Below are 10,394 nucleotides of genomic sequence, written 5' to 3' on the forward strand. Positions count from 1 at the left end.
TTAAAATCCAATCTGCACTTTGTTAGAATATATAACAACTTGGACCAAGCTATATTTCTAACAAAGACAAATCATTATATCTTCTAGATTTTCCAGAACAAAAATTTTAAAAGAAATTCAAAAGACTTTGAAATAAGATTTAAATTTGATTCTACAAATGTTCTAGATTTGCCAGAATAATTTTTTTGAATTTTAATCATAATAAGTTTGAAGAAATATTTCACAAATATTCTTCGTCGAAAAAACAGAAGCTAAAATGAAGAATTAAATTAAAATGTATTTATCATTCTTTACAATAAAAAAAAATAATTTACTAGAACATTGATTTAAATTGTCAAGAAAGAAGAGGAAGGAATTTAAAAGGTAAAAAAGTATATGTGTTTAAAAATCCTAAAATAATTTTTAAGGTTGTATTTTTTCTCTAAAATTGTCTTTCTGAAAGTGATAAGAAGCAAAGTAAAAGAATAAATGAATTTATTTAAACAAGTGAAGACCAAGTCTTTAAAATATTTTCTTGGATTTTCAAATTCTATTTGAGTTTTGTCTCTCAGAATTAAAAATGTCGAGCAAAGCGAGACCAGCTTGCTAGTAAATAAATACAATTTTAAAAATAGAGGCAGCTCACTGGTAAGTGCTGCTATTTGAGCTATTTTTAGAACAGGCCAGCGGGCAACTCATCTGGTCCTTTCGGGCGACCTGGTGCCCGCGGGCACCGCGTTGGTGAACCCTGCTCTGGAGCGATTTATGTGTGAAATTATTAACACATTACCGTAAAATATCAAATAATAATATTTCTCTCATTCACGTAAGAGACTAGGCGTATATCAGAAATCGTCACACACACACGTCAACCAATAAAAATTCGGCGGGGGTTGGTCATGGCAGAAGTGCATTGTGAAAAATAAAGATGCTACTTGCTACTACTTCCGTACCTATGAAAATTGATGATTTCAACATTGGCGGTAACTTATAAAAACTGAGAAGGGCTGAACAAAAATGGCACCGAAAAGGAAATCATGTACTGCAGGTTACGAGCTGGAAGTAGTGAAATATGCAGCAGAAAACGGCAATCGAGCAGCAGAAAGAAAGTTTGGAGTAAGCGAGAAACTTGTAAGGGACTGGCGAAAAGCGGAGGCTACTCTTACTGAAATGAAGAAAACTAAAAAAGCTAATCGCGGGCTAAAAGCTAGGTGGCCACAGCTCGAGGAACGAATTCACAAATGGGTGAAATTTCCCCAAAAAATGCGACTTATACTCTAGTGCGACATATACCGTATTTTTCGGACTATAAGTCGCAGTTTTTTTTCATAGCTTGGCCAGGCTCCAGCGCGATTTATATGTTTTTTTCCTTCTTTATTATGCATTTTCGGTAGGTGCGACTTATACTCCGAAAAATACGGTAAATGTTTTTCCCCTTATTTATTATGCATTTTCGGCCGGTGCGATTTATACTCCGGAGCTATTTATAATCCGAAAAATACGGTACGTCTAAGCTGGTGCCAAGTATCAAAATCCATGAGTCGGGTACAAACAAAAAAATATGGCTAAATTGCTAACATAAACTGTTAGCATGATGATGGCAAGTAGCAAAAGCCATTATTTTTATAAAATTTGCTAAAATGCTAGTGCTAACAGTTGCATGTTAGCACTAGCAAAATAGGAATTAGCATACGTGTAAAATGGTGTTAAGTACCAAATGCCATGACTTCGAGGTTCAAACACAATTAGCTTAAAAGCTAGAGTCAAAATCAACAAATTTTTGGTTCAAACATACACAATTGGCAAAAATGCTGTCATAAAACCTTGGCATGTTGATATAAGGCAGTCTTTCTCAAACAGTGGGGCGGGCCCCCCTGGGGGGGCACGGTGCAATGTCGGGGGGGGCGCGTAACCTCGGGGAACATGCTTTTTTTGCTGTACCAGAATATGATGAGCGTATGTCACACTTGGCTTCACTGTAACCACGGTAGGGGGCGAGGAAAGGCTGGTGTGTCGTTTCCTTTATTTTTGATAAGCTTACAATGTTATGCAGAGGTATTGTCATAACAAATTTATCGACAAAATATACTATCTTTAGTCATGGTGGAGAGTGGGGGAGGGGGGCAACATTTTTACTTCTTTTTTAGGGGGGGGGGGTTTGGGGGGGGGCGTAACAGAAAATATTTGAGAAGCACTGATATAAGGTAAGTTAGCAGACTTCTAAGATGGTGTCCAATACCAAAAGCCATGATTTTGAGGTTTAAACAAATAAAATAAGCTAAAAAGCTAGCAGAAAACATTAACACACTAGCATTAGCATGTGATAATGGGAACACTTAGCATACTTGCAATGTGGCAAAAAGTCAAAATCCACAAATTTTAGGTCTAAAGGGTTCAAATTACAATGCTAGAGCAACATTTAAGCTTGTTAATATAGGAAAGGGAATACTTCTAAGCTGGCGCCAAGTATCAAAAGCCATGATATTTAGGTTTGAACAACTAAATGTAGCTAAAATGCTAGCATAAAAAGTTAGCATGCTAACGCCAGCATGATAATATAAGAAAAGCTAGCGTACTTCTGAGATGGCGGCAAGTATCAAAAGCCATGATTTTTAGGTACGGATAAACTTCGCAAAATTTTTAGCGCTAACGTGCGAGTGTTAACATACGTTTAAGATGGTGTCAAGTACCAAATGGCATGATTTTGAGGTTTAAGCAAATAAAATCAGACTAAACGGTGGTATCAAAATCAGGGATTTTTAGGATCGAACATACATATTGGCAAAAAATGCTATCATAAAACATTAGAATTAGAGATGTCCGATAATGGCTTTTTTGCCGATATCCCGATATTGTCCAACTCTTAATCACCGATTCCGATATCAACCGATACTGATATATACAGTCGTGGAATTAACACATTATTATGCCTAATTTTTTTGTGATGCCCCGCTGGATGCATTAAACAATGTAACAAGGTTTTCCAAAATAAGAGAACAACTTCAACTCAAATTAAAGCTGCAAGCAGCATTGGTCGGGCCCGCGTATTTGGCAGGTGCTAGTCCTAAGTGTCCCAATACTTTTGTCAAGTTTTAGTCCCAAGTGTCCCAATACTTTTGTCAAGTTTTAGTCCCAAGTATCCCAATACTTTTGTCCAGTTTTCGGCCTAAATGTCCCAATACTTTTGTCCAGTGGTAGTCATAAGTGTCCCAATACTTTTGTCTACTTTTAGTCCGAAGTGTCCCAATACTTTTGTCTAGTGTACCTACCTTGTCTGCATTATGTGGGCACGCTGGTGCTTCCTGCTTTTAAGCAGCCATCTTGAGAAAACAGCAGCGCAGCAGCATCAACGCAGCAGCATCAGCGCAGCGGTTCTTTGAAGGCTCATAAAATCAAAACCGGAGCAGTTATAAAAATTATTTCGATAACTTTTATTTGGAAGGGTTCAATCTCTCTCCTGTGTTAGTTTGAAGCCGAAACGACAAACGCGCTCAGAGGAGATAATGTTTGAAGAGAAGTGACCGGTTTATAAAAAAATGTTGTTTTGAAGGGGAAATTGCAAACTTTCTGTTGATTTTTGCTGAGGGTTGTCAATCTATGAAAAGTAGGTCTAAGTGAGACCTACATAGAGGTTTTTGTTTCATGTCTCTCTGACTTTCCCAGTGGGAGTTACAGGCAGTTTTGTCATTTTTTTCTTCCGAGGAGCAGTTTTTTCTGCGTTTTATTAAAAAATTGCGGTAGAGCACAATTTTGAGATTTGGGGTTAGGTTTTTTCATTAAATCACAATTTTAGCCAGTCCTGATGTGTGTGTTCAGTTTGGTGAGTTTTGAAGCATGTTAAGGGGGTCAAATTACAGCTCAAAGAGGCAAAAGTGACTGTTTTTAGTACTTTTTTGTCTTGAAGGGGGAATTGCCAACTTCTTGTTGATTTTTGCCCGAGAATATACTATTATGAAATCTAGGTCTAAGTCAGACCTACATAAAGGTTTTTGTTTCATGTCTCTCCAACCTTCCTAGTGGGAGTTACAGGCAGTCTAGTTTTTTTTCCCCTAGGGGGCGCTAGAGCGCAATTTTGAGTTTTGGGGTTTGTTTTTTTGATAAAAAGTTTTGCCGTTTATTACTGATGTGTGTGTAAAATTTGGTGAGTTTTGAAGCATGCTAAGGGGGTCAAATTACAGTGCAAAGTTGCGGAAGAATAATAATAATAAAGAATAAAACCTTACAAATTCAATAGGTCCTTATGTCCCATTGCATAAGGACTCCCTGTGGGAGTCCTTATGCAATGGGCCATGCGGGCCCTAATTATGGAAAAAAGTGCCAACATGGCACCGCCATATTTATTAATGAAGTCACAAAGTGCACTATTTTTTTTAACATGCCTCAAAACAGCAGCTTGGAATTTGGGATATGCTCTCCCTGAGATAATCCTGATACCCACTACAACTATGGGAAATACTATACTTTCACAAAGTCTAAGTCTAAGAAAGTGCATTATTCTTTTTTTTTTTAAACATGCTTTAAAACAACAGCTACAAAAACAATGAAGGCACACAGCTTCAGTCCAGAGTATACTAGAGTAATAAAGTAAACAATAACAGTCCTCATTTAGTGCAAGACTGCCTGGCATACTGTATAACAGGAAATTATAAACTGGGCTCAATCTGCCCTGCTCTAACGTATTCGTATGAGTAACACAAATGTGCTGCAAGCTAGTGGTGAGTGCTTGAAGTGGCCTAGCAGTCAGCCAGAGCTTCTGAAATGCTGCGTTGAGACAGGGCACCTCCGTTCACTGCAAGCTGCAAAGTGTACGCCATGCAGGGCAGACTAGCCAAACCAAACTCCACCGTCGTGCGTCGTCCCTGACCACAACGTGAGCTTTGGCCCCGGGGTGGTTTTAGTTGTATTTTTGTTTTTTCTCGGCGGAGTCTTTAAGCGACAACTGTGTGGTACTACTTTTTTTCGGTGTTTGCTTTTCATCCATCTTCCGCTTGTATTCATCGTGTATCTCCTTATGATTCTTGAAGAGGTCGGAGATCAAATTGCTCGTATTAAAGGAAGACGTCTTGGTTCCTCCTCGCATAACCAACTTTTTGCAGTCATTGCAAATTGCCAGTTTTTTTATCCGTCAGACACACATTAAAATAATCCTAAACCATAGACATTGTGTCGTTAGTCAGTCACCGAGCTCGCTGGCTTGTTAGCCACGGCTACAGCACCGGCAACAACAGACTCTTGTTGTTGTTATGCTCCGCTCGCGGCGGTTTGATGAGGTCATCAAGCGTCGCCAGTAAACCTCTCATGCTGCAGTTGTCAACTCCTGTGTTGTGTGTGAGAGAGGGAAGGGGCTGCTGACTGGGTTTATATCCGTGTTTTACCGGATATGTACCGCTCTGTACAACGGCGTTTTAAAAAGTCATTAATTTTACTTTCTGAAACCGATAATTTCCGATATCACATTTTAAAGCATTTAGAATGCTAATATAAGGTAAGTTTTCAGACTTCTGTGGATGGACTTTAGCCGCTGGGCAAAGCTAACCATGTCTTAAAGCACCTCTTCCTAAGGTCGTTTCAGTGTTATAACTTCACCTTTATTGTTAGTGTTTAAGCCAAAATGCGTCCGTTCTCCCTTTTTTGTCTACACACTGTGTCTGCTTGTAAGTACTCCGTGATTGTGCGCTGCGAACATGCTCGTCTGATCGTAAGCCAGCAATTGCACAATGTGACGACAGGGGGGGAGGCGGGGGGTGGGAGAATGGCACTTTTTAGAGGCGGTATAGTACCGAATATGACTCATTAGTATCACGGTACTATACTAATACCTGTATACCGTACAACCCTACTTTCCACCAGGCCAAAAGCCTGAGTTTTCAGCTCGTTGTCCAGCGCGACTCTTAAGGCGCCAGGGAGTGAACTAACCCGGCGTGTGCATTTTGAGGCATGAGCATCTCCAGCTCCTGCATGGCCGCTGCAGCAACTTGCTCGTCACTTTTACTGAAGGGGCGATTCTGGCCAAGACAAGAAAAGACCATTTTAAGAAGGCACATTTTGGAAAACAGGACATGATTCTACAGAGAAGTGCGCTACCGTCCACATAGGATCATCAGGTTGACACAGAGCAGGATATTTATCTTGTAGTTTTTCTTTCTCACTCTTGCTTTTCACCTCCTTTTGTGCTGTTGCGAGCACAGTAGACATTGATTTCAGTTTGTAAACAATAATATAGCGAGAAAATAGAAGGCGTCTACCTTGGCTGGTTGACGCTCGCATCGTTTGAATAAGTCGAAATAGGTTCGCGGTGAGCGTTTCCTGGAACGCAAAATGTATTTTAGAAACGTCTCTGGAAGACAAGTGAAACGTTAAATACACTCACTGTAAAATCTGCTCCATTTTCTGCGAGGGCTGCTTTAAACTGGTCAAATGTTGGATGTTTCTCCGCCAGGCTGATGATAAATTCCGCTGGCAAAAGATGACAAGTGTTGAGAAAAACACAAGTTTGACTAGTTAGCTGACAAACTGCCTCAGTGAGACAATCCTCAACTTACCAAGATCCTTCTCGCTTATTTCTAGATGGTTTTCTAATTCTGTGCACACTTTAGACACCAAAGATAAATATTCTAAGCGTTTAATTTCGGTCGAGGCCGCCATGTTGTTTGTTGGTGTTGACCCGGAAGCGGAATTTCACTTCCGCCTTAGAGCTTCAACGTTTCACACAGGTTGCCCCCTTCGGCCTGGCGTAATATAACAACAGCACGCTTTCTAATCTAAACGCGATGAAATAGAAACCGTATTTAATTTAACAACCCGCAGCATATCGTTTTTTTCCATTCATTTTGTATTAATCTCCTTCATTGATGTGCATCTTTGATCGATAGACAATTAAACCTCAGCAACTAAACCATACTTGCCAACCTTGAGAAATACTTGACTTTCAGTGAATTCTAGCTGTATATATATTTATTTTATTATATATATATATATAAATAAAAGAAATACTTGAATTTTAGTGTTCATTTATTTATCAATCAATCAATCAATCAATGTTTATTTATATAGCCCTAAATCACAAGTGTCTCAAAGGGCTGCACAAGCCACAACGACATCCTCGGTATAGCCCACATACGGGCAAGGAAAAACTCACCCCAGTGGGACGTCGATGTGAATGACTATGAGAAACCTTGGAGAGGACCGCATATGTGGGTAACCCCCCCCCCTCTAGGGAGACCGAATGCAATGGATGTCGAGTGGGTCTAACATAATATTGTGAGAGTCCAGTCCATAGTGGATCCAGCATAACAGTAAGAGTCCAGTCCACAGTGGGGTCAGCAGGAAACCATCCCGAGCGGAGACGGGTCAGCAGCGCAGAGATGTTCCCAACCGATATACAGGCGAGCGGTCCACCCCGGGTCCCGACCCCGCACAGCCAGCACCCCATCCATGGCCACCGGATCTGTGTGTCTCCCCTTCCACAAGAGATAGGGGGGAGCAGAGGAGAAAAGAAAAGAAACGGCAGATCAACTGGTCTAAAAAAAGGGGGGCTATTCAAAGGCTAGAGTATACAAATGAGTTTTGAGATGGGACTTAAATGTTTCTACTGAGGTAGCATCTCTAACTGTTACCGGGAGGGCATTCCATAGTGCTGGAGCCCGAATAGAAAACGCTCTACAGCCCGCAGACTTTTTTTGGGCTCTGGGAATCACTAATAAGCCGGAGTTCTTTGAACGCAGATTTCTTGCCGGGACATATACACAGACATAACACTCATCTACTCATTGTTGAGTTAAGGGTTGAATTGTCCATCCTTGTTCTATTCTCTGTCACTATTTTTCTAACCATGCTGAACACCCTTTAGCAGGTACCCAGAAAGGTTTCGAGTACCACCAAAAAAAACTGAATCTCTGAAGACAGTATAAAAATCTGTGTTAAAGGTGTACAAATACTGTTTGTATAATAAGCATGTTATTTTTTTACAAATGAGTGTTAAGAGTTCAGTACTAAAAAAAAAAGAAAAAGAATGTGGCTTAAGTACAGTTTTTTAAATGAGCTGCTGCATTTTTTGGTTGGGTTGTTTATTTATTTTGAGTAACTTCGATACATTTCTAAAAGGGGAATAATGCAATAGAGTTATCTATGTTTGTCTGTTGCCATCTCCTGGTGAATGTTGGCTATAACGTACTGGGGTTACTTTTTGGTTGGCCAACGATTTACGTGGTGTTGCGCACCTGACGTCACTCAGGTCCGCATGGAGCTGGAGGGGGCGTGGCTTCCAGCTCCGCCTGAATTTCGGGAGATTTTCGGGAGAAAATTTGTCCCGGGAGGTTTTCGGGAGAGGCGCTGAATTTCGGGAGTCTCCCGGAAAATCAGGGAGGGTTGGGAAGTATGGTAACTAAACACACATTTACACACCAATGCCTGAGAAAAAACAGGATGAAGAAAATCTTATATTTTCCTGCCCCCTTCAACATAATACGTAGTCTTACTTAATGGATAGCATACAAACCAAACAAATATAATGAAAACAAACAAAAAACACACAAAAAAACACAAGTGCAAAACTTCATGAAGTACAAACCGAACAAAAAAATAAATAAATAAAAAGAAAACCATAAAAAGAAGTGGAATAAAAGAGCAAACAGGTGTAATGAAACGAATATTGACACTAATAAAAGCCATGTGGGCAGTTTTGCCTACCCTCAAGCATAATAATAATAATAATACATTTTATTTATAAGGCGCCTTTCTGGGCACTCAAGGACACCGTACAAAATCACAACAATAAAATCAAATTGGATAAAAAACAACAACAACAAGGAGAAAAGAAAAGATGCTTACAATGAATAAGCAGTCAGGAATAGGTGTGTTTTGAGTCTTGATTTGAAGAGGGATATTGAATCTAAGTTGCGATGGTCTGGTGGTAAAGAGTTCCAAAGATGTGGGGCAGAGCGGCTGAAAGCTCGGGCACCCATGGTGGACAGTTTAAATAAAGGGACAGTGAGATGGATGGATGAAGAGGATCTTAGGGAATGTGAGGGCATGGCGACATGGATCAGGTCAGAGAGATATGATGGAGAGAGGTTATGGATGGCTTTGAAAGTGAGGAGAATTATTTTAAAGTGGATACGATGTTTGATGGGTAGCCAGTGGAGTTGCTGCAGAACAGGGGTGATGTGCTGGATTGAAGGGGTTCTGGTGATTATCCGGGCTGCAGAGTTCTGGAGAAGCTGAAGTTTGTGAAGTGACTTGTGAGGGAGTCCAAACAGGAGAGAGTTGCAGTAGTCCAGGCTATGGACTAGTATGGCAGCAGTATGGTGGTGGACTGGTGGTAGTATTATGCTCTGGGCCTGTTTTGTTGCCAACTGGTGCTTTACAGAGAGTAAATGGGACAATGAAAAAGGAGGATTACCTCCAAATTCTTCAGGACAACCTAAAATCATCAGCCCGGAGGTTGGGCGCAGTTGGGTGTTCCAACAGGACAATGACCCCAAACACACGTCAAAAGTGGTAAAGGAATGGCTAAATCATGCTAGAATTAAGGTTTTAGAATGGCCTTCCCAAAGTCCTGACTTAAATGTGTGGACAATGATGAAGAAACAAGTCCATGTCAGAAAACCAACACATTTAGCTGAACTGCACCACTTTTGTCAAGAGGAGTGGTCAAAAATTCAACCAGAAGCTTGCGGATGGCTACCAAAAGCGCTTTATTGCAGTGAAACTTGCCAAGGGACAGGTAACCAAATTGCTGTATGTATACTTTTAGATTTGGTCCCATTTTCAGTAGACCCATAATAAATTCATAAAAGAACCAAACTTCATGAATGTTTTTGTGACCAACAAGTATGTGCTCCAATCACTCTACCACAAAAAAAAAAGAGTTATTGGAAACTCAAGACAGTCATGACATTATGTTCTTTACAAGTATATGTAAAATTTTGACCGTGACTGTACATATACATACATATATATATATATGTGTATGTATATATATATATATATATACATACACATTATATATATATATATATATATATAATGTGTATGTATATATATATATACACATATATACACACATATATATATATACACACATATACATATATACATACATACATACATATACACACATACCGTATTTTCCGCACTATTAGCCGCACCTAAAAACCACAAATTTACTCAAAAGCTGACAGTGCGGCTTATAACCCGGTGCGCTTTATATATGGATTAATATTAAGATTCATTTTCATAAAGTTTCGGTCTCGCAACTACGGTAAACAGCCGCCATCTTTTTTCCCCGTAGAAGAGGAAGTGCTTCTTCTTCTACGCAAGCAACCGCCAAGGTAAGCACCCGCCCCCATAGAACAGGAAGCGCTTCTTCTTCTACTGTAAGCAACCACCCACCCGCGTAGAAGAAGAAGAAGAAG

The 10,394-nt window shown here is 40.0% G+C and overlaps 1 protein-coding gene across 1 annotated transcript in view; it reads right to left on the reverse strand.

The window, feature by feature from the left end:
- Positions 1 to 6,655, reverse strand: part of LOC133577735 (ATP-dependent RNA helicase DHX8-like) — a 31,795-nt gene extending 25,140 nt beyond the window's left edge. The window contains exons 1-5 of the mRNA XM_061931723.1: positions 6,522 to 6,655; positions 6,350 to 6,435; positions 6,225 to 6,285; positions 6,064 to 6,152; positions 5,896 to 5,984 (exon numbers count right to left, since the gene is read on the reverse strand). Of these exons, the coding sequence (XP_061787707.1) occupies positions 5,896 to 5,984; positions 6,064 to 6,152; positions 6,225 to 6,285; positions 6,350 to 6,435; positions 6,522 to 6,624 (428 nt within the window). The 5' untranslated portion in view covers positions 6,625 to 6,655. The remainder of the gene's footprint in view (positions 1 to 5,895; positions 5,985 to 6,063; positions 6,153 to 6,224; positions 6,286 to 6,349; positions 6,436 to 6,521) is intronic.
- Positions 6,656 to 10,394: the final 3,739 nt, after the last annotated feature.

Source organism: Nerophis lumbriciformis, linkage group LG39 (assembly GCF_033978685.3).
Source record: "Nerophis lumbriciformis linkage group LG39, RoL_Nlum_v2.1, whole genome shotgun sequence".
NCBI lineage: Eukaryota > Metazoa > Chordata > Actinopteri > Syngnathiformes > Syngnathidae > Nerophis > Nerophis lumbriciformis.